This window comes from Onychostoma macrolepis, chromosome 10, assembly GCF_012432095.1.
Source record: "Onychostoma macrolepis isolate SWU-2019 chromosome 10, ASM1243209v1, whole genome shotgun sequence".
NCBI classification, from domain to species: domain Eukaryota; kingdom Metazoa; phylum Chordata; class Actinopteri; order Cypriniformes; family Cyprinidae; genus Onychostoma; species Onychostoma macrolepis.
The window spans coordinates 5458260-5474602 of NC_081164.1; the positions used below are offsets into that span (position 1 = coordinate 5458260).

The 16343-nt window shown below is 39.0% G+C and overlaps 1 protein-coding gene across 1 annotated transcript in view; it reads right to left on the reverse strand.

Moving 5' to 3' along the window:
- Nucleotides 1-1600: 1600 nt before the first annotated feature.
- cwc27 (CWC27 spliceosome associated cyclophilin) overlaps nucleotides 1601-16343 on the reverse strand; it is a 52991-nt gene continuing 38248 nt past the window's right edge. Inside the window, exons 12-14 of the mRNA XM_058789680.1 lie at nucleotides 10226-10335; nucleotides 8794-8906; nucleotides 1601-2124 (exon numbers count right to left, since the gene is read on the reverse strand). Coding sequence (XP_058645663.1) covers nucleotides 1962-2124; nucleotides 8794-8906; nucleotides 10226-10335 — 386 coding nt within the window. The 3' untranslated portion in view covers nucleotides 1601-1961. The remainder of the gene's footprint in view (nucleotides 2125-8793; nucleotides 8907-10225; nucleotides 10336-16343) is intronic.

The window sequence follows — 16343 nt, forward strand, 5'->3', positions numbered from 1 at the left end:
TTCAGTCGTATGATCGTTTAATTTGCATAATATTTATTGACAACATTCTATCTTTTGCACTGAAAATCTAAATTATTATTTATTTATTATTATTATTATTATTATTACAGACAGCAACTCTCCTTCCATACATCCACCATAATTCATCAGCTCAGTCCCTGTTGTGTTTAGGAACTGCCCTGAACGTGTACGTGGTGTAATGATGTGTTGAAATCGCAGACCCAGTGGTTTTATAAAAGTCTCCATGTGACAGAGGCACAGTAGAGTGAGTCAGAGCGCTAGTAGCTGCACTGTCTTTGGTGCGTCTCACCTGGTTTAAATTTGCAGCGGCTTTGGCCACGCGGCTCTTATGGTGTAACATTAACTCTCCTTCCTGTTCCATATGAAAATTTAAGCGTGATCCCAGAGGAGCAGTAAAAGGTTGCACGCTGGCCAAACTGCGCTGCTGGTCTGCACACTCGTGGTAGATCATTTAGACCAAACCACAGTCAGCCGGCAACATCAAGAGCGCCAATGGACTCGGCTCTTTGGTAACAACATTTGAGACCGATAGGAACGACAGGAAAAACGATAGGCACAGTTTTAAACCAATGGGACGGTTTTGGTTGGAGAATCAAAATTGGCTGTGCAAACTATGATTCAGATTGTATTTTTTTGACGTACGGCTGCAGGTTGAGTCAAGCGTGACTCTGGTTTACTTCACGACGGACATGTGTGTCTTGCATTACTGCTGTTATTTAATGGACAGGTTGAACTCTGAGGTTCGGACTTGCTCAATTCAGGGCAGATGTGGAGTGTATCCAGCTTTCGCACATTTTCACGGCTTCTCTTTTACGATTGGCAGTCATGGCCGATGCTACGAAGTAGAGATATGAGAAGCTGCCATTGCATTGAAATGATTATTGAACCAAGTAAATGTAAAAAATAATAAAACAAACGTTACTTTATATGCGCAAATTATTTGAGTATCATGACAATATACCAAAACAATCATTTAATTATAAATGTCATTCAGAAGGGGTGGAAACTATTAGCTATTACATGATTAATGGCATATAACGTGTAATAAACACAATCAAGTAAAAACACATTTTTAAGTATATTCTCCAAATATTCCAACTGGGGCTGCTAACAACTTGATAACAAAAAAAACTTGAAAATACCAACTCAACTTTCTTCATTTAAAGTGTGCATTTCTTCAATCTTGCACATTCTGTGTCTGAGAGCATGCGTGGCTTCTGCAACATATTTGCTATTATTATTATTTTCATTACAGCTATGCAATGAATTTTGTTACAATATTGGATCAATGCATGCATTTTCACACCGTATAGTAACCAATCATGACCCAACAATCTTGTCTAACAAACTAATGCTCTCATATTATCAGCAATGGGAGTCCAGAAATAAGTCCTCATAAGTGCACATTTTAAATTTTAATACATTTTTGTGTCAAGTAATGGCCACCTTACCCTCTATCTGTATTGGCTTCAGTTGTGTTATGACTGATGTCTGTTTTAGGATTAGTTGGTCTGTGTAGTTGGACAGTGAATTTAATCAATTTATTAGTTAGGTCACAAAGTGGACAACAATGCTTAAATATCAGAAATAATACATTTTATTACCGTGATGAAAATGTACACTGTCATTTCAAGAGAATGATTAAACTGGTGCATGAAGAGGTTTGTTTTGCATAAAGATGCAAAACAAATTCACTGAGGAATAAGATGGCGGCATTGCCTTTCCTCTATGGGTTAAAAACAATAAATGCTTGCCATCATCATAAGCATCCTCAAAATTTGTAGACAGAAATGAATGTCTTTTCAATAAAGAGTTTGCAGATATCTCCCACACACAGTTAATACAATTCTTCTCAGCTAGAAATGCTTATCCGCCTTATGTTGCACCATTTCTAACGATAGGAGTCACTCCAGACGGGCATTTTGGGTGTAGCTGCAGTCTCACCTCCTGGCTTTCTTCTCTTTCATGAGTTTTTTGCTCTCCTCTCGTCTCCTCTTGTTGACGGGGTTGCGTGGATCATAGATCTCGAATGTGTCTTCGTCCTGCATGTTGGCATCTTTTACCTTTCTGGTTTGTTCATCAAAGTGCAGAACATGGGCCATCCTAAATCACAAGGGGAAACAGAGTTCAGTTCAAAAGAACAGCAAAGCACAGCTCACAGGCCACTAAATCATCAAAATCAGAGTTACAAGTGCTGGGAATTTCCCAGTGGAACAGATCGAATCAGAGCAGACTTCCGTCTATGATGAGTCCACAAAAAGCATGTTTCAAAGCATGTTTAAGGAAATAACTCATCCAAAAATGAAAAATCTGTCATTTATTCCCACTGCGATTGGTGCAATCAATCAATCAATCAATATATATATATATACACAGGTGCTGGTCATATAATTAGAATATCATCAAAAAGTTGATTTATTTCACTAATTCCATTCAAAAAGTGAAACTTGTATATTATATTCATTCATTACACACAGACTGATATATTTCAAATGTTTATTTCTTTTAATTTTGATGATTAGAGCTTACAGCTCATGAAAGTCAAAAATCAGTATCTCAAAATATTAGAATATTTACATTTGAGTTTGAATAAATGACCATCCCTACAGTATAAATTCTGGGTATCTCTTGTTCTTTGAAACCACAATAATGGGGAAGACTGCTGACTTGGCAATGATCCAGAAGACGAACATTGACACCCTCCACAAAGAGGGTAAGTCACAGAAGGTCATTACTGAAAGGTGTGGCTGTTTACAGAGTGCTGTATCAAAGCATATTAAATGCAAAGTTGACTGGAAGGAAGAATTTGGGTAGGAAAAGGTGCACAAGCAACAGGGATGACCGCAAGCTTGAGAATACAGTCAAGCAAAGCCGATTCAAACACTTGGGACAGCTTCACAAGGAAAGAACTGAAGCTGGAGTCAGTGCATCAAGAGTCACCACGCTCAGAGGTCTTCAGGAAAAGGGCTACCAAGCCACTTCTGAACCAGAGACAACGTCAGAAGCATCTTAACTGGGCTGTGGAGAAAAAGAACTGGACTGTTGCTCAGTGGTCCAAAGTCCTCTTTTCAGATGAAAGTAAATTTTACATTTCATTTGGAAATCAAGGTCCCAGAGTCTGGAGGAAGAGTGGAGAGGCACATAATCCGTGTTGCTTGAAATCCAGTGTGAAGTTTTCACAGTCTGTGATGATTTGGGCTGCCATGTCATCTGCTGGTGTTGGTCCACTGTGTTTTCTGATGTCCACAGTCAACGCAGCCATCTACCAGGACATTTTAGAGCACTTCATGCTTCCTTCTGCTGACAAGCTTTATGGAGATGCTGATTTCATTTTCCAGCAGGACTTGGCACCTGCCCACACTGCCAAAGGTACCAAAAGCTGGTTCAATGACCATAGTGTTACTGTGCTTGATTGGCCAGCAAACTCGCCTGACCTGAACCCCATAGAGAATCTGTGGGGTATTGTGAAGAGGAAGATGAGAGACACCAGACCCAACAATGCAGAAGAGCTGAAGGCCACTATCAGAGCAACCTGGGCTCTCATAACACCTGAGCAGTGCCACAGACTGATCGACTCCATGCGACGCCGCATTGCTGCAGTAATTCAGGCAAAAGGAGCCCCAACTAAGTATTGAGTGCTCATACTTTTCATTTTCATACTTTTCAGTTGGCCAAGATTTCTAAAAATCCTTTCTTTGTATTGGTCTTAAGTAATATTCTAATATTTTGAGATACTGATTTTTGACTTTCATGAGCTGTAAGCTCTAATCATCAAAATTAAAAGAAATAAACATTTGAAATATATCAGTCTGTGTGTAATGAATGAATATAATATACAAGTTTCACTTTTTGAATGGAATTAGTGAAATAAATCAACTTTTTGATGATATTCAAATTATATGACCAGCACCTGTATACACACACACACACACACACACACACACACACACACATTTACTTACTTATCCACCCATGATATTTCTAAAGCATGAACATTTCTTGACAGTTGACTGTGTGACGGATTGACCAGTTTGGCAGTAAAAATAAAATTACACACACATGCAATTGCATTGTAACCAGTTAATTGACTGAATGTCTCATTACATCATTTGCATGAGACAAACCTATTCAGCACAGCAGCAAACCTATGCATGGGACTAGGGTAGGGTTAACTGAAGGACTAATCTTCAGCTTAAGCCTCTATAGCGATGCAACATGTAAGAGGTCTCAATAATACAGCACAGATGCTCATCTACATTGCATTTCTTCAGCAATGCTCTTTCTCTCTCTCCTCACGGCAGGGCTGCAGGTGATTGGCAGGCAAAATAACATTCCACAGAGCATTCCTGAGTGCCAGCATCAGAAAGAAGAGCTCACAGCTGGCAAAAGTCGCTTCCTGAGGACTCCTGAAGACTGCAGCCCAATCCAAGACACAGTTTACACTACGCCAACAGGACACAGAACTACAGTTCTGTCATATCGGAGTGGTTCTACTAACAGCTTCTATGATTTCATATGTCCACGCTAAGATATTTAAAGAGAAATTACTAATGTTGTTCCAAACCCATCCATCTTTACAATCACAGTTAATGGGGTCCAATGTTGCTTTGCTCCCCATTAACTTTCACCGTCAGTGTTCTTCAAAATATCTTCTTTTGTGTTCTACAGAAGTAAGTCAGTCATACAAGTTTGGAACGACAGGAGTAAACGACGAATGGATTTTCATTCTGTTTGAGGTCATATTTAGGGCATTGTTTTTGGAGTAAGCCTAGGATGAGGTGCATATCCACACTTCTCACCTCTGCTCTGTTGACCTACATTTCATACTGAGATGATGGCTACAGAGGAACTGTCTAAATCAAGACACGGAGAGAACCTCAAAGAAATGTCAGGAAGGGTGAAACAGGTCATTGTTATACATCACGGACACGGCCTAATGGCTCTCTGGGGTCTCATCTAAACCAAAGAAAGATGCTAAAGGAACTGACATTCCACACCTGTTTGAGCTATTCTGGTGAAGGTCAGAATTTCTGGAAAGACTGTATCCTTCACAAATCCAAATCTGCGGTGCAGGTATCATACTAAACGCACTCGCCTCCAAAGCCCAAGGCTGGTTTGAAAGAACAAGACCTGACGGGACGTTTCAATAACTCATCGACTCCCAGCTGTCATTCAATACGGTGCAAGTTTTGGTGGTTTTGCAGAAGTGTGTCAGGAAGTAACTGTAGGAGCTGAAGGAAGATTTTTAAATTGAGCCGGTTGTCCGAGTCAAGACGAATGCATGAAGGAACCGAGAATGGAATCGGCCTGCTCTCTAAAATTATGAGCGCTCTCGTTGGTAAGTAATCCGCCACACTGCTATTTTTGAGCTATCGCAGAACCCCTGGATTCAGCCAAAAAGACGCATAAAGAGTCTGCGAGTGCGTGCGAGCCCATTTTTAAGTGTTCGGCCGAGTGTGTGCGTGTGTGCATGCTTGCGTCCATTTGAAGTCCGTAGGAGATGTGACAGCTCATCTAGAATGTCATGGCTATACTCTGGCAGACCCGCAGGACTCCCGTCGCGTAAAGCAGCCGGCTCTGATAATTTGTCTAGCAGTCTCGGTGATGACAGCCCGTCGGACTCCTCGCCTAGAGTTATGGCTCGCGCAAAAATCCCACCGTTTGATTGGGGCTCTTATCAGGGAGGGGCCCCCGCCATGATGCCGAGGCCCTCGGAAGCCACTTCCTGAATTTATTTTTCTTTCGCTTTTGCGAAAGAGGGGGAAGCGGGAGCGGAGGCCTGGGCTCCTGGGCGAAAAGGGGTTTTTGTAGACACAGACACAGATGGAATAGTTTACAATCTGGCCCAGACTTGACTTCCAGTGTCTGACCTGTTGTAACCCATGTTCCGTTCGTGGGGTGCAACAGGCGTTCAGAAAGTGGTACAGCCTTCCCACTGCTGTTTTTCTAGCACTGGGGGCCTCCCGTCCCTCCTCCTCTCCGGAGTCAGACCTAAAACGTCCCAGCATCGTGGGGGTCCTTAGACAGCAATGACAGTCCATCCTGAAGACGAAGTAACTGATAGGAAACATGGGCTCAGACGGCACCCCCTTTTGCGCTCACATGTGGTATTTGTTGGAGCATCTGAGTGCATATATTTAGATAAAGACTCCAGGTCTTTGATGAAAAGTGAATACGAGAGAAAAACACCGTGTCCATTCATTTCCCTGCGGTGGCTTGCGGCGTGAAGAGGGAGGACGACGGTCTGACAGATCTTCACTTTATCCTCAGCACGTCACCGCTGCGGCTGCGGCACGGACTCGCGCACCATTAAGACTGATAATTAATCAAGCATAAAGACATTACTCTCCGCAGAGGCATGCGCCCGACCGCATTCTTTATGTTTGATTGTGATTTACGGTTTTCCTGCAAAAGTGCGAATCGACTGCAGCGGACGTCTACCAAATGGTTAAGCGTAAACGCGCCACATCCAACCCGCAGAGTCACTTCAAACGCTTCCAATGGAAAACTACCCTGGGTTTTCAATGAACTGTATCAATGGATAGGGTATACGTTAGTGCGGGACCCAAAAAAGCAAACTGCTGAGGCTATACGTTTTAAGTGAGACCGAAAAAACAGAATGATTTACCAGTCTGCTTCCCATAATCCTCGGAAAAACTAGAAGTGCCGTGTGACGCATTGGTCATGGCAGGGCTTTAGAAATAAAGCATATCTATGAATCACAGTAATGTCCAATCAAGTTGAGCGTTCATTAAATAGAAAAACACATCTTTCAAACTGAAAGCCATAAATGTGGATGAGCAAAATCAGTTTTTAAGTACCTACTGCCATCTCAGAGGCCGTACTTACAAACACATGCATCTTCATCACATGTGGTAGGAAGATTATGGAGAAAACAGAATCTAACCGAAACATTTCTAATTGATACTCTATTTGTGTACTTAAGCACACAATCAGGGCTATAACTTTGTGCCTTGCATACAGCATTAAGATTGATGCTCCCTGGAGCCTGATTCATTTTGCAGCATCATAAATGTTATCCTGGCCAAAGAACTCAGCTGTCAATAACACCCTCGGCCTGACATGGAAATGGTCCCATCAGATGAGGACTGAAAAAAAAATAATCTAGAGGATGCCAAAAAGAAAATCTAAACTGTGTTTAGTCTTCATATTTAACAGAGAGCAAAAATAAAACCGAACAGACTTAATATTTGCTCAGTGAGTGGTGTGTGTGATTTAGTGATCTAGCACCGCTGTGACATGGTAATTATTTATTTTCTGTCTTCATAATCTCATAGTACGCTGTTGGATTGGAACGTCTCCAGTGACATACAGACAGACGAGGCAGTTGTTACAGCTCATGACATAAACAATGTCCGACACAACGCCTAGTAGTGAGTGATATCGTGAAAACGATCCACAGGGAAGAGTGGGGTAAGATGTGCCACTTTTTACTAATACCTGACCTGCCATTAACTGAAATAATAAGCAAGTGTTGATAACTGATCCAAAAATATAACTTTTCAGTAAAAACTTGCCCTATGTTAGGGGTAAACCTGTAGCACTGGGAAAAATGTAAATGATATATAATCCAAATAAAATTATGAACATAAGAAAAAACAAAAAACAATTCCATTCTTAAAGCCTACTTTTCTGAACATTATTTGGATTTTATTTCTCTTTTTTTTTTGCATTTGCATTTTATTTGCTATATTTAGGCTATGTTTTTCATAGTCACTGGCACAGGCACCATTTTGGAAAAATGTTTTAATTCATGGCTAAAAATATAGCCAAAAAATACATGATTTAGACACTGAACATTAACACGTCATATATATTTTGGGCCCTGGTTTGCAAAAAGTTTGCAATGACAAAATTAATTTTAGCTGTCATGCCACAGACAGCTGGATGTGATGGAATCTTTCTAAATATATAGTTGCATGTAAAAAATATTGTACAGTGTTTTCTGAATTAAGGTGTGCGACACACCCCACTCTTCCCTACAGATTTAAAAGGGCTGGAGGAGTCAAACTAGGAAGTATCTGACAGAATAGACAAAAGTCTTTCATTTTCAAAGTTGGTGGATAGTGCTGGTTTGATGTTGGTGGAGCTGCATCCTGGATCCAAAACCTGGTCTTCAAAGTGAAGCTAGTTGACCAGCTCGCTGGTTATGCTGATTAAAAAGCCTGGTATGGACACCAGCACGCCTATATCCAAAACATATGCTGGTGTTATGGAAAATTCCAACAATGGTTTATCACCGGGCGCTGGTTCTGCTGGCACCCGTAATGAGCGTCTGTTAAAAAGACAGCACGCGTCCGACTGCAGGTTGACGTGACCTGTCTGGCGTTCGGTGGGTGAGACACGTTCCATCTGGGCACTCCGTCTGCTGAAGCAGTTATTTACTCAGTTAAGTCAGCTGAGAAAACTACTTCTCCACAAGTGGCTATTGCAGTGCAGCAAAAACAAACACTGCATACTGTTCTAATGGTGTCAGCGCACTGCAGAGCCAAACGCATTACTTGGCTGGAGATCGAGGTGGCTCAGGCACACTTAAGGCAAGCAGCTGTGCCTGATGTGGAGAGAGGTATGAACGTTTCGCTATGTTAGTCCAAATAAATAGCTCTGCTACCTTAATGCGAAACAGTAGCTGTGCATCGGGACAACCAATGAGGCGCGAGTTATTGAGAATGCATTTGATCACAGACAACTGCAAGTCCATTAGTGCATTAAACCTCTGTAGGAATGGAGAAGCAAGTAAAAGCAACTCACCAGCCCTTATCGTCATCCTCGCCAAGTTCCTCGACGTCTTCCTCTGGAACACTAGGAGACTCCGAAATCACAGATGATAGTTTGGATTTGAAGCGGTCCAAAAGGGCGAGTGTCTTTAGAGGCAAGAGAAAGTTTGTTATTTTGACTTTCGGGTGTTTTTGAATGAAAAAAAAAAAAAGCTCTGTGCATATTCAAAGGGAGAGATCATCTAGAAAATCCTGTCATCACCCTCATTTCATTCCAAACCTGTATGACTTCCATTCTTCTATTCAATAGGAAGGTCGAGTGATCGAAATAAATCTTTTTTTGTGATGATATAAGTTTGAGTAGTGTGAAAGATTGACATTTTTCTACTTTATATTGAACTTTTGCACTTTGAATCTTCATATGATTCATCTGTGAGGCACTACATTTTGTATTGGGTTCTATGGAAGATATTTTGAAAAATGTTCAGTGTGTCCAAACAATGAAAGTAAATAAGGCCCAGTATTGTTTGGGACTCCACTGATGTTAACTGTATGGACAAAAACAGCTGAAAAGACTGTCATACACTGAAAATTTTGGCATGCCCTCCAGCACGTTCAAGCAGTGACATTCGATTTATTCTTGAGTCAAATCTTTGCTATGAATAATTCAATTGACCTTACAACAGATAATTGACTAACAGCCTGTGGTCAGACTCTGTGGTAGACCGCATGAACAAATAACTTGCAAATTCTGAATGATAGCCCACAAGCAAAACTCTCAACATTTGAGGAAAGGAACAGTAGAATACAGTACGGTTTAAATAGCACTTCTTGTTCTTTATGATAGACTTTTGTATTTAATAGTGAAAACAAGCGAAGGGAATGTAAAATGAACTACATACAGCCAAAGTTAATGTCATTTGAAGAAAAACACACAAAAACACATCATTTACCACTGTTTGCGTCTGCAGAAAGGATGTGTTACACATTTTTTCTTTGCATTAATGGCAATATTTATGACATGTCGACTGTCTGAATTCTCGACACTTGGGAGAATTTGCCTTTTTTTCCAGTCTTCTACCATTGTATTTAGTGTTTCAACATAAACTAATAATAAGTCTTGTGCTTTATGTTTTGTGCATTTGAAGTAATTTAGTATTAATATCGCATTATCAATAAATAATGAATAAAATTTCACTCTGTCTGTCACAGAGCATGACTTTAGACTTTGAACTTGCAATAAAGCACACAAGTTGCCACAATATTCTTCATAAATTCTCCTGTGTTTCACAGAAGAAAGAAAGTCAAAAAGTTTTGGAACTTGAGTAAATGATGGCAGCATTCTCATTCTTAGGTAACCTGTTCCTTTAAGAAGAAACTTGTCATTTATTTCAAGCTGGAATAAGCCAGAACTTTCCAAATCTAATCTTTACCATTATAAGAGCTGAAGAAAATCTAAGACATACCTGAGCCTCTCGGCCAGAACCTTTCTTCAGTTTCTTCTTCCTCATGTCTTCATACTTCTTCCTGCTCTCCAGGTACTCTGTCACCGCCTCACTGCTCGGCTTACTGTCACCTTTGAGGGAAAACAAGAGCGATTACAATCTAGATAAGAGAAATTAACTTCCCTTCAAGGATCAATCGGTCTATTATTATATATTTTATATATATATATATATATATATATAGGTGCTGGTCATATGATTAGAATCTCATCAAAAAGTTGATTTATTTCAATTGAATTCCATTCAAAAAGTGAAAATTGTATAATATATTCATTCATTACACACAGACTGATATATTTCAAATGTTTATTTCTTTTAATTTTGATGATTAGAGCTTACAGCTCATGAAAGTCAAAAATCAGTATCTCAAAATATTAGAATATTACTTAAGACCAATACAAAGAAAGGATTTTTAGAAATCTTGGCCAACTGAAAAGTATGAAAATGAAAAGTATGAGCATGTACAGCACTCAATACTTAGTTGGGGCTCCTTTTGCCTGAATTACTGCAGCAATGCGGCGTGGCATGGAGTCGATCAGTCTGTGGCACTGCTCAGGTGTTATGAGAGCCCAGGTTGCTCTGATAGTGGCCTTCAGCTCATCTGCATTGTTGGGTCTGTTGTCTCTCATCTTCCTCTTGACAATACCCCATAGATTCTCTATGGGGTTCAGGTCAGGCGAGTTTGCTGGCCAATCAAGCACAGTAACACTATGGTCATTGAACCAGCTTTTGGTACCTTTGGCAGTGTGGGCAGGTGCCAAGTCCTGCTGGAAAATGAAATCAGCATCTCCATAAAGCTTGTCAACAGAAGGAAGCATGAAGTGCTCTAAAATGTCCTGGTAGATGGCTGCGTTGACTGTGGACATCAGGAAACACAGTGGACCAACACCAGCAGATGAGATGGCAGCCCAAATCATCACTGACTGTGGAAACTTCACACTGGACTTCAAGCAACATGGATTCTGTGCCTCTCCACTCTTCCTTCAGACTCTGGGACCTTGATTTCCAAATGAAATGTAAAATTTACTTTCATCTGAAAAGAGGACTTTGGACCACTGAGCAACAGTCCAGTTCTTTTTCTCCACAGCCCAGTTAAGATGCTTCTGATGTTGTCTCTGGTTCAGAAGTGGCTTGGTAGCCCTTTTCCTGAAGACATCTGAGCGTGGTGACTCTTGATGCACTGACTCCAGCTTCAGTTCTCTCCTTGTGAAGCTGTCCCAAGTGTTTGAATCGGCTTTGCTTGACTGTATTCTCAAGCTTGCAGTCATCCCTGTTGCTTGTGCACCTTTTCCTACCCAAATTCTTCCTTCCAGTCAACTTTGCATTTAATATGCTTTGATACAGCACTCTGTAAACAGCCACACCTTTCAGTAATGACCTTCTGTAACTTACCCTCTTTGTGGAGGGTGTCAATGTTCGTCTTCTGGATCATTGCCAAGTCAGCAGTCTTCCCCATTATTGTGGTTTCAAAGAACAAGAGATACCCAGAATTTATACTGTAGGGGTTTCACTTTTTGAATGGAATTAGTGAAATAAATAAACTTTTTGATGATATTCTAATTATATGACCAGCACCTGTACATACATACATACATACATATATATATATATATATATATATATATATATATAGTAGTGTGACTAACTTGAAAGGATTTACATGAAAAGAAAAACAGCCGAATTCCAGAGCAGAAGTTATTACTATCATATGGACATAACTATGAAATACATAAAGTTTATACTGCTATAAACTTAGATGAAGATGACAGCTCCTGTGGGCCACTTCCTTCCAAGAATAATCATATCGCCAATGCCAAAATGTAGGTCCTAAGACCCTCATCAGTGCAAAGGCCAAAATTTATGACGTTTGCAGTCCAAATGACTTTCTGCGCTATAAAGAGATGGATTTTATTCAAATTATAAGGAAACACATGTGATATACAGACATATATACTGAAAGGATTAAACAAATGAAATGGGAAACACATCAAAATGTGTTTATGTAACACTGAGGCTCTCCCATCCTTCAAAATAGTCGGAGCGAACACTACAAAATAAGGGGAAAAAAGAGAAGCGAATGACAAATGGCAAATGTCAGCATCTAATGGAATAAAACACTTCTGTCATGTCCTCTATGATATTATAACAGCTTTATTTGATGGCATTTTTTCATTTGCAAGTGAAACATAAACCAGAAAGATGACAGCAAACAAACATCCCAAGATAATGTGCCTTGCAGCAATTTTACCACAGAGAACAGGGTTTTGGACACAAAGTTCAATAAATAGTTACATTCAAGAAAATAATAAGCAGAATCAACAATTCTTTCACTAAATAATATAGTTCCTTAGCCAATTATTTTACAGTTGTCATGCAACGTTGCAACTTAATATAAAATGCATGCTCACAGCTTTTTTATAACGGCTTTAAATGCAATTCATTCAAGAATTTATATAAAGCTTTTTGTTTTATAATGGGGAGAGATGTGCGAGTGTGAATATTTAATAAATATGCAATAAAAAAAATATTCAGAAAAGTCCAATCATCATATGCATTTTCCTGTAACTGCATTTTATTAGATGTTAAATCCATTTTCTATATGGAAGGTAAAATCAATATTATGTCAAAGCAAAATTATCCAGGTGTAAACTACATGTCAGCAAACTGATAATGTATTAATGTAAAATGCTAGACTAAATATTTTGTTTTCTTTTAAATATAATTTTTTCCCCAAAATTATTAGACCTTTTTCTGTCTGGTTTAAGAAACCACTCACAATAAAATAAAGAGATTCTGGAATGGGACTGGAATGTTTAAACTCTTACAATGTTTAAACAAATGACAACAAGCCTTGGACAACAGCTCATCATGTGATGTACAGACAATGCTGAAACGCAGTATTATCCAATGAAATGAGTTTCCGACTACAAATGCTTACATTAAAAAAACCTGTATCCTGCAAGAGGATTAAGACGATATTAATGGCCATATAAAATTCTCTCCTAATCATACACACCAATTTGAAAGGTGCCTAAAAATAAAGTGTATTCTACAAATCCCACGCCAGAATTGCAGGAATTGGAAAAGTCAATAACATCAAGGCTGGACTGTTGACACTGGTGTCTACAGGCATTAATGTGCCACTGCAAATCCCCCAGCTCAGACGGCGGGCGCTGACGACACAGATCGCCCCAGCGGGTACAGAGCTTCTTTCGACTACACCTGCCCTCATGGCAACTATGACTGAATGCTTTCTCCACAACAAGCTCAAGGGGAACAAACTACATCAGACGGAGCCTCCAACATCTGGGTGATTTATTTCACGTTAACGCTGTCAAGTAACGAAAAATCTTTTTCCCCTCACAAATGGAACACTTGTTTATTCTTCGTATTTATGGTGCACTGAAAACCGCACTGCAGAGAGGCTGGAAATTTGTTTTTCAGCAACCGAGAGAGCGTGCCATGCGTTCGTCTGAGCCACTGACTGTGTTTGAAAATGTTTAGTCTGTGGCATGAGCTAATAGAAAACTAGAAAGACAGAAAGAAAGTAATGAGCCAAAGACTATTAAAACACATTGACTGTGTAGAGAACCGAACACTCTACCTCTTTTCAAATCTATAAAACAAGGGCTGCCAATATGAGCTGAGAGCATGTTTATCATGGCCACTGTCCAGACAGTGAAAGATACAGCTTTGATAGGACTGAAATAAACATGTATTAAAACAAAGTACAAGAACTTTTACATTCTTTGAGTAGTTTGTATATGCAGTGCATACGTGGCAATAAATCAGAAATAAATATTGCTGCAACAGTTTTAACGTTTCTTTAAAGAACTACTAAATTATATTATATTATATTATATTAACTATCGTTGAAAAGGTTGGGGTCAGTAAGTTTTTTTTCTGAAAAAAAAATAAAAATACTGTTATTTAGCAAGGATGCATTGAAGTAATCAAAAGCGACAGTACTTTAATGTAACAAAAGATTTTTATTTCAAATAAATGCTGTTATTTAAAAACTTTCTATTCATTCAAAAAATCCTCAAATAAATATCAGTTTCCACAAAAACATTAAGCAGCACAACTGTTTTCAGCATTGACAATAAATATTCAGAAAATGACTCAGAAATAACATTTCAAAAGTTCAAGAAGCTGCAAATAGCGTTGATTAGGGCCAAATAGTCAATATTGCATTACAAAATGTTGATAAGTATGTTCATATTTTTGTTGTTATTTTTTGTTGTTTAATAGTCTTTTGATCTCACAAAATGGGATTTTTTTAACATGGGATAACATGGGATTATTTTAGACTCATATGACAATGCTTTTTAACCAGACCATGATGTGACAAGAAATGAAGATGGAGCTTTAACCAGTTCAATTAATAAAGTTGGTCATGTAAATATATTATATATATTATATATACACATACATGCATATATACACATATATATACAGGTGCATCTCAATAAATTAGAATGTCATGGAAAAGTTAATTTATTTCAGTAATTCAACTCAAATGTATTAAATAAATTCAGTGCACACAGACTGAAGTAGTTTAAGTCTTTGGTTCTTTTAATTGTGATGATTTTGGCTCACATTTAACAAAAACCCACCAATTCACTCTCAACAAATTAGAATATGGTGACAAATTAGAACTTTTCCACGACATTCTAATTTATTGAGATGCATCTGTGTGTGTGTGTGTGTGTGTGTGTGTGTATATATATATATATATTTTATATTTTATTACTTTTTAATTACTTTTTTTTTTTTAAGTATATTTTATTATGAGGCTATTGTTACTATCTGGCTCAATTAAAAAGAGATAGAGAGTGGAGAAAGAAAAAAAAAAGAGTGAAAGGAGATAGGTCCTTTAAATTTTTCATTGAATTAAACTTTTGTACTTTTGAATTAAAGTTTTTTTTTTTTAACATTAAATTGCTATGATGGTAATTAAATGCTGTTTTAAAATGGTTAAATTGACAAGATGTGACTTATTGTAGAGCAGTTGAATAATTGTAGCATTAATCACCAATACAGTTGAATGATTATCCTAATAATCATTAGCTTGGTCATTTACAAAATTTATCATTAGTTGTAATTGATGTTTCACTTGACTTTAGGCGAGACCCACTTTATCAGGACATGAGAACCTGTTGAACTAGATCCCATTAATACGCCTGACAGGCAAACATCTCGTCCTTTAGTTGAAAGCATTTCTGGGCCGGACTTACCCGAGGTGTAATGTTCAGGTAGAGTGGAACTTAATTGAGTAACTAAAGTTTGAGTGAAACAGGCTATTTGAAGAGAATGGCTGTCATTAGCTACTCAGACCATGCAATTACTCATTTACACAGGCATTCAACGCATGAATGCCACAAATTCAGAGCTGTGATTGAAATCACCTTTCTAAAAAGTTAGCACTGGTAACAACCCTTTTCTATGTGATTTATGTGAGCAAAAAACGATGCCTTCCACTCGGCCTGCTGAACGCTCACGCTCCGGCCCAGCTGCAGACCGCGACTCGCAGGCCTGCTGAATGATGGCACCCTCAGGGCCTACAACAGCAGCACACTCCATCGACTCCAGCTGGTGTTGCTAAGTACTGTCTTTGAGTTTGACAGCTATTCTAACAACATTCCATCCCTCTCCTGTCACTCGGGCCAAAAAGAGCTACAAATCAAGCAACCGGCAACAGGGGGTTGATGGGGACGACAAACACCTCGTCATTTGGGAGGTGGATTATTTCCCTTCTGCTGGTCAAGATCGAGAGGATGAATTCAAGGCTTCTTGAAGCTACAGTAACTGGTCTATCAGTCAGCGCCGGCGTCTTCAGCACAGGAAGACCTGAACTTCTGCTGGGTGTTACACTGTATAATCCAATGTTAAAGATCTGCACTTAATCAGAAGGAACACAGTTAATCTGGTGTTCAAGACACCACCATAACTTACGTGTAGGATCGCAATCATCCTAAAAATGTAGGCTACCAAAAATAATTACACATGAAAGTAGCAGTTGTCAACCTTGGTATATCTGGAGTCAGACTCTGTCAAAGTCAATCATTTAAGGCTCTTC